General features: G+C 41.5%; 1 protein-coding gene across 6 annotated transcripts in view; it reads right to left on the bottom strand.

The window, feature by feature from the left end:
- The window catches only part of PLXNA3 (plexin A3), a 106,348-nt gene that overhangs the window by 19,637 nt on the left and 63,084 nt on the right, over window positions 1-23,627 (bottom strand). For 4 of the 6 annotated variants that reach the window (XM_018559177.1, XM_018559180.1, XM_018559176.1 and 1 more), the window contains 11 exons: window positions 18,792-18,888; window positions 18,204-18,394; window positions 17,554-17,699; window positions 14,278-14,398; window positions 13,187-13,323; window positions 12,924-13,094; window positions 12,626-12,719; window positions 11,103-11,345; window positions 9,583-9,726; window positions 8,029-8,263; window positions 1,321-1,463 (listed from right to left, as the gene is read on the bottom strand). In XM_018559177.1, coding sequence (XP_018414679.1) covers window positions 1,321-1,463; window positions 8,029-8,263; window positions 9,583-9,726; window positions 11,103-11,345; window positions 12,626-12,719; window positions 12,924-13,094; window positions 13,187-13,323; window positions 14,278-14,398; window positions 17,554-17,699; window positions 18,204-18,394; window positions 18,792-18,888 — 1,722 coding nt within the window. Of the gene's footprint in view, window positions 1-1,301; window positions 1,464-8,028; window positions 8,264-9,582; window positions 9,727-11,102; window positions 11,346-12,625; window positions 12,720-12,923; window positions 13,095-13,186; window positions 13,324-14,277; window positions 14,399-17,553; window positions 17,700-18,203; window positions 18,395-18,791; window positions 18,889-23,627 lie in introns of all 6 variants that reach the window. The other 2 variants (XM_018559181.1, XM_018559179.1) reach the window with 1 other exon arrangement.

Below are 23,627 nucleotides of genomic sequence, written 5' to 3'. Positions count from 1 at the left end.
AAAAAATGCCGTCTGACGACGGCAACCCGCAGATAGGAGTCAGCCGTCCGTCCGTTTTTTTCTTAACGGGCGGATGGCAAGAGGTTAAAATGGCAGGCTCTGTCAAGATGGACCCAGGGTTCCTAGCCATAGGTTTAGACAATAGAGATAAAGTCTGACACACAGCCATGGTGGTAAAAGAAGGTTGCATAGCCAGGCCTGGATGGGCAAATAAAGCTTTAAAGAGGGCTTCTAACCTCTTGTTCACAATGTCCTTGAAAAAAGGGACATCATCTTTAGGGACCTTCAAAGTTCAAGTAAGAGAAAACTGTCCATGATGGGAGCAGCCAACTTTGCATGAGCAGTACAGTAACCCCCAGAGGGAGGCTGCACAGGAGCAGAAGCAGCCTCCCTAACGCCATCAGGTAGAAGAAAAAAAAATAACACTAAATAGAAAGAGTCCGCTGTTCCAACCTAATGCAACACAAGAGTCGCAGCAATGTCCCATATGTACCCTTCAGGAACCAAGGCAGAAGCACTGGGCACCTGGCAGGGGTGGAGCCCTTGGGCTTACCTCGTACCTCACATGCGGTCTCATCCAGCGTGGTGCATCAGTCCGAGCACATCACAGGCCCGCTCCACATCTTCCTTCCAATGGGGTCTGGGTATGGTTCGCCAAGGCTCAGGTGAGGAAGTAAACCAATCCAGATAGCTGTGAGAGTTGCCGCAGTGGCTGCGAGCAACTTAGGGAAACTTGCTAAAAGAGTCTTGAAGTGGAAAAGCACAAAAAAAGTCTGTGCTTCTCGCAGACCACAAAAGTGTCCATCACCTACCTAGCAAAAAGAAACTGGGAGTGGCCAGTGCTGTCTTATAACTTTAATTTGCCGGTGTCAAATCACCTGAACTCCTCGCCTGTGATGTACAATCAACAAATTTTCACTTTCTTTTAAAAAGAGACTAAAAATCTTCTCGTAAAGCGCACAGCAAACTGTGCGATTTTACTAGCTGATGACGTGTGGTTAGGTTGGAAAGTGTTATTATTATAATACAGGATTCATATAGCGCTAACAGTTTGCGCAGCGCTTTATAATATAAGGAAGACATTACAGTTACAATACAATACAAGATGTTATGGCGCTTACTGACAATATAAATGATGTCTGGTAGTGGCATCCGTTAGATTGATTTTTTTTTCTATAAAGAGATGTGTATAGGAAAGTTGTAACATTAGAATCATTCACTAATAATAAAGTCCTATAGAAAAAGGTTTAATGTCGAACCAATGGCTTTGCAGTTGTGAGGCAGGCCCCACCTCCTGCATCATTGTTGGGAATTACTCACATCTAGTTCTTTTAGCACAGGGTGATCTTCAATTCCAGGAAACAGCACACGCATTGCATATGTCTTATAATCCAGGAATGGGATCTTCACGCCATCCATATTGTTGGTCAGCTCGTTAATGTCTGTCTGGAGCTCAGCAAAGGCTGTAAAATTTAAATAAGACACATTTCAGGTGAGGCTGCCATATGGCTAATAATAAAAGTTTTACCTAATTGTTAAATTTAAAAGGCCCATCAACCGAAAACAAAAACCTCCCTATGAAAATCAATAGTAAATCTGGAAAATACATGCATAAGTATCCGTACCGTAAGATATTTAAGTGTATCTACAGGGCATATGCACATCACCACAGCTATCTGAGGCTTAAGAGGCCCTATAGGCTGTACAGAAATCAGAAAAATAGGACTTTGTTCTTACCGTAAAATCCTTTTCTAGCAGTCCATTGGACATAGCTCTAAAGAATTCTGAGATGTGAGGTTATGCTGCTGCCTCTAGGTGAAATGGACACTTTAAAAAGGACATAACCCCTCCCACCTGCCAGTTGTAGCCAGCAGTATGGAAGGAAATCAGGGAAGAGAGCTGTGTCCCTTCACTCCCTGTGGACTCCGAAAAAAGGATTTTACAGTAAGAACAAAGTCCTATTTTTTTCTATTGTCCATTGAGGGACACAGCTTTGCAAAATTCTCAGAGGTTGGGGTGTTCAAAAGGAGTCCAAAACAGAGGAGCAGACACCATAAAAAACTAGAAGAAATAGCTCAAATACTCAACCACCTGCAGAACATTTTTTTGCCAAAACTAGCATCAAAAGAGGAAGAAAAGTCAACTGTATAAAACTTAGTAAAAAGTGTGAACAGGAGACTAAATTGCGACCTTGCAATTTGAGTAACAGAAGCTTGACTCTGAAATGCCCAAGAAGTACTAACTGCCCTAGTAGAATGAAGAGAAACAGGACAAAGAGGAACCTTATCCTGCAACTCAGGATAGGTTGAATGACAGGCTTGAGAATCCACTTAGAAATAGCAGATCTAGAGGCTGAACAACCTTTTCTAGGACCTTCAGGTAGAATAAAAAAAAGGAGATGTGGCTGATAAACTCTAATCACCCACCAAACCAAAAAAATGTCCTTAGGATGAGCTGGACAAAGTGACGGTAAAACAATCCCTTCATTTAAATGAAAGGTTGAAACCAACTTGGGTAAAAGGAAACCTGTGATCATAAAATAACCTTGTTATTATATAACCAAATAACCAAATAGGGTTCTCCACAAAACAAAGCATACAACTTGGAAACCCTTCCAGCTGAGGTAATGGACACAAGAAAGGCAACCTTTTTGAATAACAAAAGACAAAGAAATATTTGGATAGGTTGAAAAGAGGTTTTTGTAGAACAGATAAAACCAAGTTCAAATCCCATAGAGGAAGAGCAGACCTAACAAGAGGAGGTACACGAATAAGCGTACGTCATACAAGAGGATGTTGAAGAAGGATAGACAAGGCAGATATCCGACTCTTTATGGTACTTAGAGCTAAACAATGATCTACCCCAAGTTGAAGGAAAGACAAAATTTGCACTATATAGAAAAACCATGTGGGGAAAACCCCAAGGACTCAAACCAATGGAAAATAAACCTTCCACGTATGGTGATAAATCTTACAAGTAGAAGATCTAGCCTTAAGCATAGTAAGAATAACAGAATCTGAAATTCCTTTGTCTTTCAACAGCCAGGCCATTAAAGCCAGTGACTGAGAAGCAGGGCGAAAGATTGGGCCATGAGATAACAGATGTGGCCTATCTGTTAGAACCAATGTCAGTGGAGAATATTCATTAGTATGTACTGATCCCACAGAGCTACCAAGGCATACACCGCATCTGCAGTTGGATCCCTTGCTCTGGAGACAAATCTGTCCACTTTCTTGTTGTGACGAGAAGCCAGATGATCCACATTCAGAATTCCCCAGCAGTGACAAAGTTGTTGAATCATCTCTGGATGGGGAGACCATTCATCTGGATCCAGACATTGTCTGCTGAGAAAATCTGCCTGCCAGTTTTCTACTCCAGGGATGTGCACTGCTGAAATTGCTGGAACTTCAAGTTCTGCCCAATCCAACATCAAATGCACTTCCATCGCCACAGACACACTCCTGGTGCCTCCCTGGTGATTGAGTTATGCCATCGCCCTAGCATTGTCTGACTGAATCTGAATTGGACACCCAGACAAAAGACAGGACCAGCGATAAAATGCCAGAAAAAAACGCTCTCAAGTCCAGGACATGAAGCTTGGATTTCTCTGGAGACCAACAAACCTGCACAGACAGATGATCCGAGGAACTGCCCCATCTCACAAGACTGGCCCCCATGTGACAATCTTCTAAGTTAGGGAAGGAAACGGCTTTCTCCATTGTCAACACATGGGACGTCAACCACCACATCAGAAACATCCTGGCCTGGGCATGCAATCTGAACATCTTTTCCAGTGATAAAGGAGACTTGTTTCACGCTGTAAGAATGTTCCTTTGTAAAGTCCTAGAATGGAACAGAGCAAAAGGTTCCGCTTTGAAAATTGACACAATCAATCCCAGTATTTTTATGCAGCTTCTCAGAGAGGAACGGCGACAGGATAGAAGAGACCGAAGTTGATCCCGCAGCTTCAATACTTTGTTCTGAGGAAGAACACATCCCATAGAAGACCCAAATACTCCAAGCGGTGTGATGCAACTAGGGTCGACTTCTCAATGTTCAGAAACCACCTGAAGTCCTCTAATGTCCGCAGCACCGTCTAGACATTGAGCAGAGCAAGAACTTTTGTAAAAACCCATTGAGTCAAAGCCAACCCAAAAGAGTAGAGCCACGAATTGATAATGAAGGTCGTCTACCACAAAGCAAAGGAAATGCGGAGGAGCTGAAAATACAGGATTGTGTAGATACACATCCTTTATGTCTATGGAAGCCAAGAAATCTCCTCGTCTAAGAGCGACAACAAAAGACCAAATGGTGTCCAACTGTCCATCCAGAATTTGTGAATATGTACAAACGCATTAAGTGCTTTCAAACCTAGAATCAGACAGTCTGTAAACAGGTCTGAGTAAAAACATTGAAAACGTTCTGACAAAGCAACAGGAATAAGAAAGCACAGATCCAAAAAAAAAAAAAAAAAAAAAAAAAAAAAGAAGAAGGTTAGTATGGCGCTGCTGAGACATGCAAAGCCAAAACACAAAGAAATCACAGCTCTTGGTAGTAGAATCTTCAACGAAGAAACAAAATAAATTAAAATAATAAAGCAGAAGAGAAGGAGACATCCATTCTCCTGGGGACACTAAGCAAAACTGGTAGGTGAGGGGTGAGAGGGGTTATGTCCTTAAAGTGACAGGCTTTTAATTTTTGGCCTAGCGTCCATTTCTCCTGGAAGCAGCAGCACATCCCTATGATAGAGAAAGTTGACTGTTTTTCTATCCCCTTGTCTCTGAATTCTTCAGAGCTGTGTCCCTCAATGGAGATAGCATGCACCTAAGGAAAGTGTCTGGACTAATTAAGTTTAAGTGAAATCACTGCACATCAACCAATCACTTTTTTCCCTCACAATGGGAAAGCAGTTAATGAAACGAATGTCATGATAAAAACGTGATAACTAGGAGTATTCTGTATGTTTTGGTGTGCTGTAACATTTGAACTTGGAAGCTGGTGGCAATAAAAATACACTTGTTTAGAATGTTTAATATTTGTCTGCTCCAAAAACCTTTCATTACATAATGGAGTGGGCTTAGATCTCTTCAGCTGTAAGCTATGAATGAAGAGTGGTCACATACAGAACAAAAAATGTGAACTGCTGAAGCGCTCCTGAGAATTAGACATGAGCACTCTCATAAAAATTAACATATAAATGACTGTATTCATTCTTAAAATATGCCAAGGACATTTGAGATACAGCTGAAGCTTAGAGGACTGCTTCTTTAAATACTCCCATTTCTAGTTGTGTGTAAATAAATGGCAGATTATTTCTTTCCAGCCTGTGTTGGCTGTCTGGCTTTGGTTTTCCCTCCACCTGTAGGAAGCCATCGCTCATCGCCACTCCTGACACTTGGCATGACCTTGGTATACTGGAATGGGCAGCTGTTAATGTCTGTTGGGAGGGCTGTGTTATCATAACCAATGAAGCCTCCGACTGCTAATGAAGTTCTCAAGGGTATGGCTGTGTCATCGCTAAAATTCTTACAGTCCAGCAGGGAGGGGACATTGACAATGCTGCCAACAGTGAAGATGTGGTTAAATGTAAGAGATTTCATAAAGCATCACTAATTGTACACACAAAAGAAGAAGTTGTTATAATTAGGATTATGTGGCAGGAGACAGAACTGTGGTTTTGCAGTTCTAGTGGTAATGAGTTTAGTTTTCATCAGGGGCACAATCTGCATGAAGTTTGTATGATATGCTTGTGTTTTAAGAGTAATGTACAAACCTAGTTCCAGCATGATATCCCTCAGACCTGGGAGGCCAGACACAGGCCACTGAACACCAATGTAATGGTGGTACTGACCACCAACATGTAAGGGTCACTCACCACTGATTATCAGTGTCTACCACTCCAGCCCTCTAGACCAATTGTTACAATAAAATTGTCTTCTACACACTGTGCAAAAGTAACTGAAGACACTTAAGGTGCCACCCTTTGTGCCGATGTATTTACAGCCCTGCCCATGTGATGTCTTGTATAGATTACATAATGAATCTGTCCTTAAAGGAAAACTGTATTGAGAGAATATGCTGGTTTCAATTTTTTTTTGGTTACTGACCTGGAACAAGCAGGTAGCAAGTGAAGCGAGAACTCCTCATTTCACCTTAGTTCAGGGTCAGTGATTCACAGTATTAAACTCAGAAGATGACACAGCTATAGCAGCCTTCAAATTCAAATCCTAACAGGTTTCCTTTATAACCCTCACACGAGGCAATGGCTGCAGGAAATCACACTAAAGGTGCCCATACACCTTACGATAATCGGGGCAGGATGGGAAAATCGTACGACGGTTCGATCATCGGACGAAAAGTTTCGTCCGATAATCGTAAGGTGTATGGGCACCTTAACCTGACTGTACAGAAATTGCCAAGTGAATCAAAGTACAGCCCTCAACAGCCTCGGGAGAGAAGCAGTGCATGCAGGGAAGTTGGAGGGATACGTCTTGTAGAAATTATGTTATTTTAAAGCAAACTATATAGCTAAATAAAATATGAGAATGTGGGAAGTTTCTGCTGCGAAAAGGTGGTGCTTGCTCCATACGTATGCTCACTTGATTGTGATCTGTTGTCCTGACTTTGCAGCATTTATGTGGTGACAGCTCAGTATAATTAATTACTTGCCCATCCTCTAATCTTCCATTTACCCCTAATAGTATTCACTGCCCTTCCCCCATTTCTTCCCATATAGCCATTGCAGCAGCAGTCTAAAGATTTATTGATCAAGATAAGAGAAAAAGCACCAAGATGAGGCGTTCTCTGCATGAGGTCATTTGCACTCCATTAACCCCTTGCAGCTGCCATAGGGCTGCAAGTTTTCATTTGCAAACAGCTATGACTATAGGCATCTCACATCTTCTGGCTTTGGAGGAACAACAAGTCTCAGCATGCCTGCCGAGCAGCAGCTGTTGAGCCATGGTGAGACCTATTATTCCTTAACAGGTGTACGGTCTTCTATTCAGCCTTGTACACTGATCTTTGCAAATGTGGTATTACAGCTTTTTTTCAGAGAAGGGTTATTATGATATCAATTTAATGTAAATAGTATTACTGAGGCAGGTTTCATTTTCATGAGTAGTTAATAACTGAACATGGGGGCAGCTGTATTTGCCCATAATCAAGGCCTAATTAGCAGTGACTGTGCTTTTATCAGTGCAAGTCTATGAAAACTGTAAACAATACATTACTGCTGAATGATGCAAACAGCTACTAGGATGAGAATTTGCAGATCTATAAGAATGAGAAAATGCTGTCAGGATTATTTCACACAAACACTATGGTAACATTGCTGATCACTGGTCCGAATACTTAAGTAAAGCTAAAGGCAGCGCTTTTCTTTTTTAGTTTTGTATAGAGTGGTGGGGGGTTAGAACCTCTTGCTGGTGCTGGGTTTGTGTGGGGGGATTTAACGCAACGGGTGAAGGCAAATCTTATACCCATTTCAATGACAACTACTAATTACCATCTATTCTCACTTTGGGGAAATTTCCTCTCACTTCATGTTGTGTCTCCAGGACAGGAAGTGAAAGGAAACCTTCCCAATGGGAATAAAAAAATCTAAATGGGGTCCTAAACATTCCTGAATATCTAGGACTAAAACATAAAACAAAAATCAAGGTTTGATCATCATTTCGATATTCAGACTGGATCTAGTAACTATAAATCATTTTTTAGTACAGTATTTGGATTGTTTTTGACCAGTTTTGCAGAATCAAATGAAAGCTGACATATTTAAGCTGATCGATGCATTGAGCAATCAAGAGACTCTGAAGCAGTCACTTCCAATTTGACATTGTTTTTCCAAGAACATTTGACATTGATGACATTGACATTGATGGAATTGCTGTTACTGTTACAGTTACTGTTCAAGTTGCACTGATCAATTGTTTTAGCTATTCAAATGATTAAAGCGAATGGACTGAATGGTCAGTCACATATAATATCAATATGTATATGTCAGAATTAGTTTATCCCAAAACACACCTTCTTTACACTCCAGGGCAACCCGAGACTCCAGATTATCCATCTGCATTTGGAGGCGTTTCAAGGTGCGGTCGGCATCCCGTGTTTTCCTCTTATAGGCAATGAGGACGGCAATGATAGCAAGCAGTAGCAATCCACCCCCTGCGCCGATCCCCACTATGGCTGGCAGGGTGAGGGAGCTGTCAGAGTAGATCCGGAGACTTCCTGGGGAGAATTCCATCCCTCCAACATGAATCTACAGACAAAGAAAACATTTTATTCTCTGAATCCATCTGGACTGAGCCACTGGTGGGGAACGAGGGAGTGGTCAACTACCAGACAAGGCTAAAAAAGCAATCCCAACAGAGGGGATGGGTACAATGGGAGAGGCTAAGCACCATATTGAATAAGGAATATTGTAGGACATTGGCCCTGTACACATAAAAGCTGCGCCACCACAAAAATATCACCCCTTTCATAGGGAAGAGGAGTTGTGGGGCATGTGGCAAGCAATAGCTAAAAGTCACCAAAACATGTTGGTCTAAAGATTAAACCTAAAAAAATCCTACCCTACATCTTAAGCGCTTGACCTCTCTGACTTCCCAGTTAAACAGTTAAGTCTTACCCACTTCTCAGTCTAAAGGGGATGGTGGATATGGTTTAGCTCTACGAGGCAGAATTTAGCTAGACTTCTCTGACTTCCCAGCGGGTTTGGAACTTTCAAAGCATCAGAAGTGGGGTTAAGTTTATGAAAAGTCCAAACCCGGCAAAGTACCAACTATGGAAGAACTTTTCGTTTTTAGGTTTAGTTTAACGTAAACCTGTGCTTTGACTATGCAGGACAAAGCAGTATAGGAGTTGCGCTAATATTGTGCAACATAAAAATTTGCAACTACCACCATTTAATTCTATAATTCAGAAAACATTCAGAAAATATATAATGTTGGGGTGTTTTAAGTAATTTTCAGGCCTAAAATGTGGAATATAACATGGGTAAAAAAAATGAAAAAAAAGGCCTCAGTCATGAAGGGGTTAAAAATAGTCCCAGCAGCAGTATATGCTCATGTTTGCTCCCCAACTGCTTCACAGTTGATCATGTTAGAGCTTGCATGGGGTTAAAGGTTTCTCTCGCCTGATGTGACAGCGTTGGGCCAAGCCAAGCACCAGCGCTGTCACAGAAAAAGGGAACATTCATGCGCATCTCCTATATCTGGAGGAATTGTTTTTTTCTCTTTAGAGGTGGACAGAGTGGCAGGGCAGCAAAATACAGGTGGGTATAAGCTGCTGTGGATTATCAAAGCCAAAACTTAAAGTGAAGCTGTTGCATTATCCTGCATGGGAAAAGCAAAGGTTTAGGACTGAGAGCACTAGGTGCTCCAACACAGTGAAATGTAAATGGCAGATCATGAATATGTACCATTTCCTGTCTCAAACATAAAATATGTAAAATCAACATATAATAGGGTATAAAACGAATACGGTACATGTGTGAAACCAACTTAATTATCAAACACAATTATTAGTGTGTGTATACCCCAAAGTGCTGGGTACCCCAATGGCAGATGCTAAACTCACAGTCACGCGGTGTTCTCCCGTCTGGCTGGGAGAATCGCACAGCAGCTGAGTATCAGACACGGTAAGCGCACACGCTTCATCCCCGATCAGAACCGTGTAGTTCAACTTTGCTCCTCCAGGGGCAGCAGGCTGCAAATTTCTTCCCTAGATGGAAAAAAAAAAAAAAAAGCAGACAAGACTCACGGTGAATATTCCATAAGAAAAACAACCCAGGATAGAAGTAGTGGAAAGGAAGGAGCTTACAAAAGACAAGGGTACAATTTAAAAAGGCACACCATTATCCAAATAATCAAAACACTAAGATTAAAGGAAACCTAACATGAGAAAAACACGTGCAGCCTACCATTGTTCAGCTACTTCTTAAAAATGACAACTTGCTGGCTATTATGCCTTTCTGTGGCTCCAGTACTTGGTGAGTCACTGATCTCAAAGAAGCATGCAGTCCGTGAAATGCCATCTCCTGATTTGTAGACCTATTCTGAGTTCAGTCAAGTGAATGAAGTCAGTACAGAAACACTAGCCAGGACCCTTGGCTGTAATAGGTAACAGCCATCCTGACTCGTCTCTTTTAAAACAGGTTGACTTCAATCCCCATAAGCACATACATGCCTTTCCTTTACTGCCCTACTACTCCATTCACCTGCCTCAAGTCAATGTGGTCAGAGCCTATATAAGGCTAATGACTCACTCTCCAACTCCATGTGACTGTGCTGATGCCCAGGCAGCCATCTGCCAAGCAGTAGTGCTACCACATGGGAGAAAAGGGAGTAAATAACATGCTCCCCCGTATTCAGTTTTTCTCTCCCCTCTTGTGACTGAATAGAGTGGTGGGTAGGTAAAGGGGAGGCAAAGAAAAATTATAGGCCCACTATAAATTTGAGCTGAGATGGTTAAAGCTTCCTTATCATGCATCCTATGGGTAAAGTGTATGACAAACAAAAAACCTTTAGATAGAGCAGGAGGAATAGAAACTGTCTGGTTTTTACTGCTATCTGGGGCTCAGAGAGAATTATTACTCAATTTCTACTACTTCTACTGACAATTGTTTTACTAGACAGGAAGTGATTGAAAATCTGAAACAGGAACACAGACCAAACAAAAAAAACATTTAGCAGGTTCTAGCTTTCCCTACTAAAAAATGCATTTGTATGTGTCTGTATTGCTGTTGGACAGCTGCCCTTACTTCCTGTCTAGTAAAACATTGTCTTTGGGACAGGAAGCGACAGGAAATCTCTCCAATGGAGCCCCAGATACTAGTAAAAAGTCGACAGGGGTTCTACTCTTCCTTACTATTCAAAACTAGGAAAAAAAGTTTAAGGTGGACAGGCACATTAAAAATTACGAGCCTGCGACAGACAGAACATACCAATAAAGCAGTTCAATACGTATACTTCACAAAGGAATAAACCCAACAAGAACAAATGAAGCCTAGTGCATTAGTGTTTCATCTGTCAGGTCTCTTGCAACACTTTTTTCCCAGATTGACATTAGGTTAATATTCACATTTTTTTCTCCACTACCTTGAGAATGACGTGTGAGCCCGGCTTTATCTCCAGGGTGCCACCGGGCCCAAAGGGCTCTACCACAGGGTTGGGGTAATAGGTAAACGTGGTGAAGTTCAAGGTGCGCAGGCTTGTCACATTGTCCAATACAAAACCAAACTCATCTGGCTGAACACCATCATCTGGAACAGCTTCCCCATTAGAGGGGTAGATCCCTGGAGCCTTGCAGATCATCAATGTGTCGTTAATGATGTGGCACGTCTGAAAAGGACAGGAAGACTCAGGGTTAGTGGATTTACTTGGGATTAAAGAGAAACAAGCATATATTGTATTTTCAGGGAGACATGGCTTTATTGAAACACTGGTTTCATAGTGTTGTTTGATGATGATTACACCTATAGATCCTTGGCATTACATATTCACCATAATAGTTTGAGATACAGTTTTGCAGGTCTTCCCTTTAGAGGCCATTAGTGTGTCAGAATTCATTCAGCATCCTAGCTAAATGACCGCTAAAAGAAAGTGAACTATGTGGAGTGTCTAGCGTTCCCCATATAGAGAACTGCTAAATACACAATTGAAATGCATATATTGTTACTGTTCTACCTACCAATGGATATCAAACTCTATTCAGCAACTCTTGTGATTTACACCACTGTGCCATACTGCCAGGATGATCATTATACTAGTCCCTGGTTCACCTTTACAACCACCTGGGTCACTTCTCTTTTTTAATGAGAGAGGTGATAATGCCATTTTCTAAAGACCAAGCTGGGAGCAGAAAGTTGACAAAGCTCAAACAGAAAATAGGTGTGTCATCTGCCTGGCTGTACAGTGTGGCAGATGTATGTGAATTAAAAAATTGGCTGAACAGCAAGACAAGTCATAACTATATTTCATGGTTTGCCTGGACTCCATATTAAAAACTACTACTGCACTACTTACCAGACCAAACTAAGCAAGACCCACACATACTTAAATACTGTTTACAAGGTTCTCATTATCACTGCTCTAGAGTGCAGAGGAAACTTTGTCAAAGAAGCCAGAAGTTTGTAACAGATGCCATTTATAATTGAAATGTCACATTTGAGTGGATTGACCCTAAAGCCCCATTCACACTGAGCGACATGGGTATTGCGTGAACGGCTTTGAGCTACATTGCACGATATTGAGCGACAATGCACATTTTATCGCGCCACAAGTGCGTTTTTTTGGGCGGGACTTCGTCCCTGCTACATTGGGCTGTAACCAATCAACAGCGATCTTGATGTAACATCATTCTTTCCTTCCTTTTTGCAGTGCAAAAGTGACCCTTCTGTAGCGCGATATCGCCGGTAATGCGCGATTTTGCGCGACATCATAGAGTCTGTGCTGTGCCATGTGAACAGCTCCATTGAAATGCATTGGGCAAGCTACATAGAGCAATATTGCGCGGAAATAGGCGCGATTTTCCGGCAGAAGTCGCGCGATAAACCACTTAGTGTGACTGGGGTGTAAAAGCTGCAGTTCTTTGACACTGAAGATATAATTCTTCCACTTACATTTATGGTCTCTATGCCAGCATACTTGGACCGAATTTGTGGCTCCTGAATGGTCATTAGGTGGGTCCCGGTCACCGTGACTGCTGTGCTGCCACTGTTCAGAAAGAAATGTACACAACAGACAAAAAGGTAATCAGTCCAGACACACAATGCATACAAGAGCATCCATTATGGAATAGGAAATGGCAAACTTGAGATAGGAAATTGGTCTGAGGCACACAGACAGGAAGTGCTGAAGAACAAAAGGTTGAGAGTAGATGTCACCCATCTCAAAGTGATTACTGTTGTCTCCACTCACTTGAAAATACTCCAAGCTGGCTCCAGTCGAGAAATAGTGGGGTCCTCAGTGTAAGTAAAAATTACATCTTGGTTCCACACACTGGCCCGATCAATTCGCAGAGTGATGGTGGCTGTACTGGGGCCCTGTGATGATGCTGGTGATATGCATACAATTTCACGCATGTTTCTCCTGTTGTGTAATAAAAATGACATGTGAACTATGACAGTAAAAAGGGTAATATGGATAATTACAGCTGTCAAGAAGAAAGAGCCAATACTTACTTGACAAAGCGGCATTCCGAATCTCTAATCAGTACGGACACTGAGCTACCAGCATCCAGGTTTTTGCCACTAATAGTGAGTCGAGTGCCACCTGATGCTGGACCCTGCCTGGGGCGGACTTCATGAAAAGTAGGAGTCTTAAGAGTAGAAAGAAGAAATAAACATAGGCTTGTGCTCTTTACATGTGTGTCATTGTTCTGAGACCACCCCCCCGCACACCCTCTGTATTTGGAGACCTCAAGTGTGAGTATTTGGTGACCCCCAAGTTCCAACATGTCAGTTTTTGGAAGTCGCCAGTCAGTATATGTAGATCCAACATTTTAATGGGTCAGTACATGTCAATGTATCTGTGTTCGGAGTTTCCAAGTGTGAGTGTGTCCTTATCTGGAGATTCAGAGTGTCAGTATATCAGTATTTGGAGACCCTAGATGTCAATGTATCATCGCACTGGATCCCATAAGTATTGCTGCATGCCGGTTACCAACAAGAACACACAGAAATCTTGTACAAGCATGCTCCAAGTTAGAAATGTCACTGCTGTCTACACTAAAATGTCACTACTGTCTTATAACTTTTAAATGATGAAATCTGCTTTTTTATTCTTTAATAACAACTCTATCAAACTAACTTATGTTTGATATAAAAAGGCCACGAGCAATTAGCGGCAAAGTTTGCAAATTATTTTTAGATATTTTCTGACAGGAGTGTTAAAATGTCCATTTAGACAGCTCCAAGCTGGCAGAGATTTCTCTCCAGGAAAAGGTTGTGGTGACAATGGGTATGAAATCAAATGTGTATAAAAGATGATGTTCTTATTGCCACATTGTTCCAGTTCCAGCACTTGTAAAGTGAGAGAGAAGGACACAGGTTACTGGATTGCGACAAGTAGTTTGGTTTGCAGTCACCTCTTGTTAAAGCCCAGTGTTTTTCACATGTTGTAAGACACATTAGCACGTGTATTACACAAAGCAAAAAAAGATCAGCATTTAAACCGCCAAGCAAACAAAATTTAGCAAAATTCAAGGTATGTTTTTTACAGAGTCTACGCATTCGTTCAGCTACATTGTAATGTGCTTTTATGATAATCTTACCACAAACGTGTAAAGCTGATCAGACTGGGTTCTATACTCGGCGCTGCAGTCTCCTATACAAAGCTCCACTACACCAGGGGCAGGGTTAGGAACCAGAGATTCCTCCATTTCACACACAATCCTGTGGAGGCAGAATGATGGAGTCAATACACTGAACAAACCTAGGTCAATGCACTGAAAAATACTTTTTCATTTTGGATAGATGCTAGAAAGTTAAGAAGCTTTTTATGTTATTTTTTTTACTTTCAACAGGTTCAAACAGACAAACATTTGATCTTTATTTAAAAAGGGCCTATAGATAAAGGTTGAAATACATGAAACAATTACACAAAATTAACACAGAGCGTTCGTTATCACAATCTAAATAGACAAAAATGCAAAAGTAGTACACCCCTACATTTATCAACACTTCAATGTGTGTGCAGGGGTGGTCATGCAGGGGAGAAACTAGCTTGTATGCTGGATGTGAATACCTGTAAATACAGGTATTGTGTTTGCTGTGGATGTCATATAGGGGAGAGCCCAGCTTGACAGAGGAGTGACCACCATGTGCGCTTGGCCTGGGATCAAGGGGAGAAACCAGTGTGTGTGTGCTGGGGTGGAATGTAGGGGATGCAACCACCATGTGTGCTGGACTTTGGATACAGGGGTGAGACCACCATGTTTTCTGGGGATGGGATACAAGGGACAAACCGGTGTGTGCTAGGGTGGGGATACAGGCCTGTGCAATCACCGCGTGTGTTTGTTCTGGTATACACGGGGGGAAACCAGCGTGTGTATGCTGGGGTGGAATGACTACCATTGGTGCTGGGTTTTAGATTGTTCTGGGGGCAGGTTACAGGGGAGCAACCAATGTTGGGCACGGTGAGCATGATATGCTTTGCCCCCAAAACAAAAAGAGACAATCCAGCTTTACTACTATATACCATAGGACAGGAAACATTAAAACAATATAGAAAATAGCTGCTGCTTACCAGGATGTACTGAGTGCACTTGGGTGAATGTGCTATACATGACATACTACACAGACGTCCACAATTGGCACACTGTGCAGTATGTTTCATAGTCTACCCTGCACTTTGTTATATACTCCTCACCAATCATCACAGCGTCGTATTATTAAACAAAATTAATTCATATCACTGGAAAGTCTACCAGGTTCGATGAACAGGCAAACTTTTGCTGATATGCAATAAAACTAAGTTTAAAAAAAATTAAAGGTCCGGACCCACCAAAAATGATATACATGTATGGCCTCTTATGTCTTACACACTAGAACAGCCATAATTGCTGACTCTGTTCTTGTCCAAATAGAAGTTTTGGGCAGTTTAACTCTCATGGATCTACAAAAATACAAAATATCAGTTTCGGAGAGCTGACCCTTTACCAAATATTTCCTAAAATTATTTCTGCACAGCTATTTACATCTGTGCAAACATCTTTAAAAAGAATTATGATTGAATTTGAATAAATGTAATAAGTATCGCTATTTTAAAGGGTGACACAAGGCATGCAAGTGTGTAATTGAATTATTTTGGTGGGTGTTTTTAAGTTCAACAAGTTTAAATTTTAATCGGTGATGACAGACCTGCATCACACAGGCCTTGGCTGTGGGGAGAACTTCACGATAAGTAATGTGGGGGAGTCACAGCAGGTGTATGCACAGGCCCTGGATGGCGATTTAATTAGGAAAGCAATGAGGAAATGTGCCATCCATCATCCTGTAACTATTTATCTACTTGCAATTTGTGCGGCAACTTCCTGGTGCAGCTGAGGGTGGAGAGATATGCAATAAAACTGTTTGATTCATGGCGAGACCATTACGTCTTAATTGCTTCTTACTGAGCGTGGGAGAACGAGATTCCTTATAGCGTTCATTAAGCACCAGACTCGCTTCCTCCGGCTGAACAAATGAATTAGGCGGACCTTGGAGTCTAATCTGCAGGTGATGGTGGTCGGCGGGTGTTAAAGGAGGTGCTGACAGCATTCAAAGTGAAGGTCATTAAAAGAGGCGACATCCCAAATATTACTATTTTATCTTATAGAGGGCTCGTCATTAAAATTCACACTTCATATGAGCAATAAAGCACACATCAGTGTTACCAAATCACATTATGATTTTGAGTTAAAAAAAAAAAAAAGCACCGCTTTTTTGTAAAAACGGTTGCTCCAGGGAACTGCAATCTGTCTACAATGAGCAAAAATCATCTCTACGACCAGCTCATGATGATTGTTATTCTACCCTGTGAAGCCAATACGCTTCTTTGAACATTTGCATTACTTGTTTTAAAAGAACAACCCACAGACATTCAAAATGCAGCGCTCATTGGACTGATATCCAGAAAGGTGAATTCTATCTGCTATGGTATGCAACATTTTCCACACCAATGCTCTATAAACTGTATTGTTAAGCCCAAAAATCCCTAGCTACAAAAAAATAAATCACATCTCTAAGTCTTTTTTGTGGCAATTCCATTCCAACATTGCAGAGAAAACAAATCTAATATATGACCCATTTAACTATCTAAAGCTAAAACATCTTTTTTTAGTTTTGGATAAAGTAGGAAGGATTAAAGTCCTTGACTGTTTTTGTTTTATCATCTTTATGGTCATATAAAGAGAAAGATCTGAAGAGTAATGTTTTTTTTTTTTTTGCTATGCCAAGATATGGAAGGCAATGCTAGACAATATCAAATTTAGCAGTCAGTTAACTTGATATATATACTATTTTTTTTAGGACACAAGGTTTTTATTTAGTGCACTGTTAATACATGTCCTGCTCAGGTTTTCTATCACCAGCTGACAAATGGGCAAACAAAAACAAAAAAATGTTCTTTCCCATTTTATATAAGGGGTTTTATGTGAAAACCTTTGACAAATCTACTTATTTTAAACACACACTTAAAATGCACCGAATTTCACTGTGATAGCTGTATCCTGCCTGCTTCAGTTTTCACTGTGCTAGCGATAGCTGGAGTCGGCAAGTTTGCTTGTAAAAAAACCTTGTGTGATCACATGAATTGCGTTAATGGTGGTCATGTGATTGTTTGCCAAGCTTAGTTGAGACCAGCAATTTCCATCGATTAACACTGACTGTCACCATGCTTGAAATTGTACATCTGAAGGCTGCAGTCAGGAACGGCTTTAACAGATTCATGCTAAAACCTTTAGTTATGTGAACAAAACTCATCACAGAGGTCCTGTTATGTACAAAAGAAAAAAAAAAACGGACCAACTTCCTAGTTAAGCCCCTAATGTCCCTTAGGCAAATCTCACCTCTCTGCACTGATGTACTGCGAGGGAACCGATGAGCACTGTACCCCAGCAACCTGTACCCACACTTCTCTGAAGAACAGACCCAAGTTAGCTCCAGTAATGGTCACTCTGGTTCCACCTTCTCTTGGACCAGTGAGGGGATGGATCTGTGAAGCAGAAAATGGCAAAATTATTAACATAAGGGCCTTAATAAAGCCAAAAGATAAATATTGGACAATTGTCTGACAAGATGATACTTCAAAGCAGTGGAGCATAACAGTCTGCAAATATTTCCTATCTCATACCAATATACCTTTACAGGCTTTTCCATGACCTGGAATGCACACTTAATGCTGGTCTGCAGGCACTCTTAATGCTGGTCTATATTCAATGCCAACTGCTGAAAAGACAACATGACTTCCAGTGAACTTTTTACTGGGCACAGCAGGCACTTCTAAAGCCTGTATAGGCAGAACAGAAGACTCTGTACAGGATGCTAGAAGGGGCTGGCTGCTGAACTTGAAAATGAAGGATCTTCAGACCATAAAGAGCAGATGACAGTGGTATTTCCAAACCAGTCTCACCTTAACCCCAGCATTTGAGCACACCCAGCAAAGCTGCCCTCTAACATCAGAGTTTACAGCAATAACTGGTGATAGGAGATGACTTACCTCATAGATCTGGGGGCTGGTACATCGTGTGTTCCTTTTACTAAGATGCATCCAGTTGGTTTTCGGATTAGGGCAATACTGCCTAAGGAGGCATTTTCCTTCAGACACACACCAGCCACACTCAAAGCGAGAATCCGCCTTCAGACAGAGGCCGCAGCTATCGCGTTGTGCCGGGCATTTATATAGCAAAGCTAGCAGGAAGAGAAAGATTTGTACAATGATGGAAACAAGTGACAATAGGTGTGGCTTATTTACCCAAAAAACAGAATAGACCGTTCTTGCTGCCCGTAGCAAACAATGACATTCCTCTTCCGGTCACCCAGTGCAGTACCGGAGAATAAAACAGAATCTGATGGTTTACTATAGGCATCAAGTAATGTTCATTCAAAAACAGCATTCATAAATCAGGTGCACCAGGGCATATTTCTAAAAGCTTAAGGGGACATAGTACTAGCACTCAAAAGTTGGCTTTCATTTTTAAACATCAACATATAAAACATGAATAAGACATGCAATTTCCCCACAATTGTATTACCTGGCAACAGTAATTGTTGTAAAAGAAGGAAATTGTCAATTTTTTTTTTTTACCTTGGAAGGATGCAGGTTTATCGATGAAAAAATGTCCATCCCAGACAATGGAGAAGTCCACCTTCATGTCGCCGGAGTCATTACCTTCATATGTGTACTGCAAGACATTGGCAACATCTCATTTCAGAGAGAGACTCTTTCAATGGTTTAGTAGTCAAAGCTTCACCCATTACTTTGCAAACACACAAGAAAGAAGCGAAAGTCTTTTTTTCCTACACCAAGATATGAAAGGCAGCACCATACTACTTGCTATGGACAACACAGTCATCTTCCTCTCTCACATCAGCACATCATGACCAATCTGAGAAAACCAGAGTGTTATAAAGCCAGCCTCCTCCTATAGCAACTAATTGTATTTCACCTTATTTTCTTCCATCTGCACTAGCAACACGATGCATTGAATCAGATTTGTTGATTTGGGCAATAGCTGCTAACTAAAACATAAGAGATCTACGATTTAAACATAAACTCCCCCAAAAAAAACTAAAAACAAGCCCGCCTATCACTGGCTGTCCGAAGGTTATTTGCCTAAAAGTTAATTGAGCCCTGCAAGTCAGTTTTTCGCACCACTCCCAGAGCCCAGTTTTACCTGTAATGTCTCGTATGTTGGTGAATTTCTTTCAGCCAGTGTCTGATACAAAATAGGGGCCAGCACTGCGTTTCTTTCAACACCTGTCCGACCTAACATTTGCAGTGCATGTTACACTCTGACTATATAATAATTGGGCACAATTCACAAAGCTTTAATACAAGCATGAGGATCTTTATTTTAAGCCATGTGACTGTAATTTTCAGATCTCATTGGAATCAGCTGAAAAGAAGTTACCTTTTTTTACAAGGATCCTTATTCTGGTGTATTAGCTTTGTGAATTGTCTAATATCTATACAGCTGATTTTAAAGTGGAACTACATTCTCCTATCCTTTACAGACAAGGAAGGTGCCATCTTAAGGTGGCCATACACTTTACAACCATCGCAAGACCTTAGCGATGGTTGTAAAGTACTTAAAAAAACGTACAATCTGCCCATCTTGGACAGGCAGATCGTACTCTCGATCATCGCAAGCCCGCCCCCGAGGGGCGGGCTTACGATGACTAATCAGGGGCGGGCTTACGTTGACTGCAGGCGGGCAGTGTGCGCGTGCGCACACCGGCCCGTTCGGCAGTTGTCAAACCAGCAGGCCACTAACTCGCCGAGAATCGTACGATTCCCGGCGGGTTTTCTAGCATGCTGGTTCGACGGAAGACGTGCGACCGTACAGTAGAAACGGTCGCACGCCTTCCATACACTGCACGATTCTCATACGATCGCGGGATTTCCCACGATTCTCGTACGAGAATCGTGCAGTGTATGGGCACCTTTAGGCGTCACTTGGATTGCAGGTGCCATGGTTCTGCACATCAACTATGTCACCAGCCAACTGACAGCTTGAAAGTTTGGTTGAGAGCTGAAATAAGCACACTAAAGAACCTTGACAGTTGGCTTACCCTAAAAGTGTTTTGGGAGACATTAAATTGGTAGGCCACATTCCGGTTTAACATTATTAACAGCTACGTAATGCGCTATGTAATGCGGTGGCCTTTTTAGTGTCTATTTACCCGACGTGACCCCGTCTTTTATATTATACCAAAAAATTGGGGTGAAAATAAATGTTTCATAACATTTTATAGGGAAACATGTTTTTTTCAAAATTTAGGGTACTTTTTTTTGTTATATAGTAAAAAATAAAAACCCCAGCGGTGATTTAATACCACCAAAAGAAAGCTCTATCTGTCCCCAAAAAATGGTATGAAATTCGTATCAGTACAGCATTGTATGACGGAATAAACGTCAGTCAAAGTACCGCAGAGCTGAACACTGAAAAATGGCCTGGCCAGGAAGGGGGTGAAACACCCCGGTCTTCAAGTGGTTAAAAAAAATCCAATCTACACTAAATGAGTTAAGTTCTAACACTTCATAGATGCAGGTAAAGGTTGACCACACACTTTACAACCCAAATGTACAATCTCCTTTACTAAAAACGGTGTACTGGCTATACACAACTTAATGACAAAGGACAAGTGTGGGTCCTGAGGTTACACAGGTTGAGAACCACTGCTTTAAGTGATACTTTGGCCTGAAACAAAATATTGTGAGCAGGAAGGTTTTTGTTATTACATGAGACTTAATAGGGCTCTTCTGCAATAAAGGCTTCTTACAATCCTCCTCACAATCTTCTTCACACTATACACTGAGCTGCAGGTGTAGGGATGAATTGACTCCTGCGCGCATGTTCATGAGTTACGGGCAACCCATGCTGGCCAATCAAGATGGCCAAAGACCCTGAACCCAGGAAGAAGCTGGGGCAAAGGCTTACGCCCTGGTAAGAGAGCTCACTGGCAAGTGGGCAGAGTTTAGTTCCGCTTGACTCAGAAAATCAGATTACCCCAACTCTAATTCTCTATAGTCAGATTTCAGGCAGCTTCACACATGCTGGCCTGTGTTGTGTAACTCACTCACTATCTCTCTGCTTAAAGTGATATTAACCCCTTCACGACTGAGGCCTTTTTTTCATTGTGTTGTCTCCACAAACACAGAGACACTTCAAATCAAGCTACTTCCCTGGCCCCCTCTCCAAGCTAGTAGATGAAAAGATGGTGTCTGCTCTGTCCCTAGTGATCTTGTACTAGACAGGACATTCAGGGAAGCTCAGCTGAGAGGCTTGGAAGCAGCTGTTCAGAAACATGATGACTAAGTGTTTAGGCAGAAATGTAAAGCAATCCTTTGCTGGGCAATGTATACTTATTTGATCTGTATTCATTATTGCATAAAGGTTTGAGAGTTTAATACTACTTTATGGTATCATCAATCACACTCAAATTTCCAAGGCCAGTTGTAATAACATAGCTCCTCTGTACCAACACAGTGGGTGTGTGTAGGAATTCCTCTCCTGCATCAAAAGCAGGGTTCCCAGGTTATCAGAATGACTTGGGGTGGACTGGTGTAATGTAGCAATGAGTAGATACACATGCAAAGCACTGAGCTGGCAGGCTGTGTTACTTTTTCATTTTAAGGGGAGTGTATAAAAAGAAAACCAGATTTGTAACACTCAGAAGTAAGAAATATCTGCAGAAAACGTTGCAGAGAGCCTCCAGCATTTCAGTCATTTTGGAAATTTTTTAAAAGCGAACATATGTTATTGAGAATCATCCCGCTGGTGCTTTCACTGCACATGCGCCGAAAACCTGTCGTCCAGATTAACAGTCACGGTGGCTTTGGATGTTTGCAAGCGGTAAGAAAAGGTAGAGCTCCAGGCTGCCTGTAAATGTCATTAGGGAGAGTTTAGATTTTGATGACAAGGAGCAGGGACAGAGCAGGCTGAGAATGCATGACAGATAAAGTCCTCTGTGTACATAACCTATACAGTATGAAGGTGGAGGGGTCACGCTGGTAGCAGGGGCTCAGCATAACAAAGAAGGGAGGATGGAAACAGCTCTTTTAGATGGTCCTCTGTTGCTATAGTAACAGAAGAGCTCTGTCCCCTAGCAACTGCCAGCATCTCCATCCTCGTTCAGAATCCAGCCACACCCATCTGCCATCGGCTGGGGAGAGCGAGCTTTAACCTCTTCCTGCCGACTGAGTGTTCCACAGCCCCTGCTGATGTAACAAGTCATGTAGCAGATTAGAGACAGAAGTGTTTGGAAGGGGAGAAGATTATGGGGGGACTATAGGCTCATAATTTGCACATTTTTACTTGACTTCTGAGTCTGCAGCTGTCTTATGTGATCATTGACTCCATTACTCTGCCACACTAAGAGGTACATAGGGAGCTGGTGGTTCTAGAATGCGATCTATGATCTCAAGTATTTATTTCACTTTAAAGATCAGCGCTCAATCACTGTGAATCCTTGACAATGATTTCAGAGAGAACTCAAATTCTAAGTGTAATATAATAGGACATTCAATGCCCTTACCAGAGGGCCTGTGTGATACATCAAGAGGGGCTATAGTGCTAATATATAGCTATTTTATGTCACAGTGCCGGCATGCCACAATGCCAGAGTGCCAGTGCCCAGAGGTGCCACAATGCATTACTGGAGGCCTCAATGTGGCAGTATATTATTGTTAGTGTAAGTATCTCACATGGAACATGTTGCATAACAAACTGAGGGGGGCCTAAAATCCATCTTGAGGACCACAATAGGGAAGATGCTGACACCATCCACTGAATATCTGAGCTGTGGCAGCATCCTTTCTGCAAGTTATCCAGTGCAATCTCTCCCAAGCCCTTTTATAAAACATTTCCCATAAATTTTCTGTCTGAAAAAGGTTTGTCTTGCTATTTAGATCAAAGCAACATGTTCCAACAGCACAACAGAAAGTCATAAAGGTCTAGTGCAGTGTTGCAGAGTTTGTGCACTGTGTGCAAAACTGGATGACTTGGTATAGCAATCATAATGTGCTTCTAACATGGAGAAAGAAAGAAAGAAAGAAAAAAAGAAAGAAAAAGAAAGAAAGAAAGAAAGAAAAAGAAAGAAAAAGAAAGAAAGAAAGAAAAAGAAAGAAAGAAAAAGAAAGAAAGGAAAGAAGGGATAGATAGAAAGAAGCAGAAATTTGTTAGGTTGTTATAGGCAACAGACACCATTACTCGGTTATTACACTTGAGGTTGACTCACTATTCTAATATTCTGGCAAGCATACTGTATTGTACACCATATCTGGAACAAAGGCAGCTGGGGCATTTAAAGTGAATACACGGTGCAGATACAATCATTTATAAAGAGAAATGAAATTAAAGCTTTAGATGCCCAGTCTGTATTAAGCAGTGTATGTTATCTTGACTGTAACCCTATGATT

This window comes from Nanorana parkeri, unplaced genomic scaffold, assembly GCF_000935625.1.
Source record: "Nanorana parkeri isolate BGI_ZX_2015 unplaced genomic scaffold, ASM93562v1 scaffold380, whole genome shotgun sequence".
NCBI classification, from domain to species: Eukaryota; Metazoa; Chordata; class Amphibia; order Anura; family Dicroglossidae; genus Nanorana; species Nanorana parkeri.
This window is presented reverse-complemented; position numbering and strand designations above follow the sequence as displayed.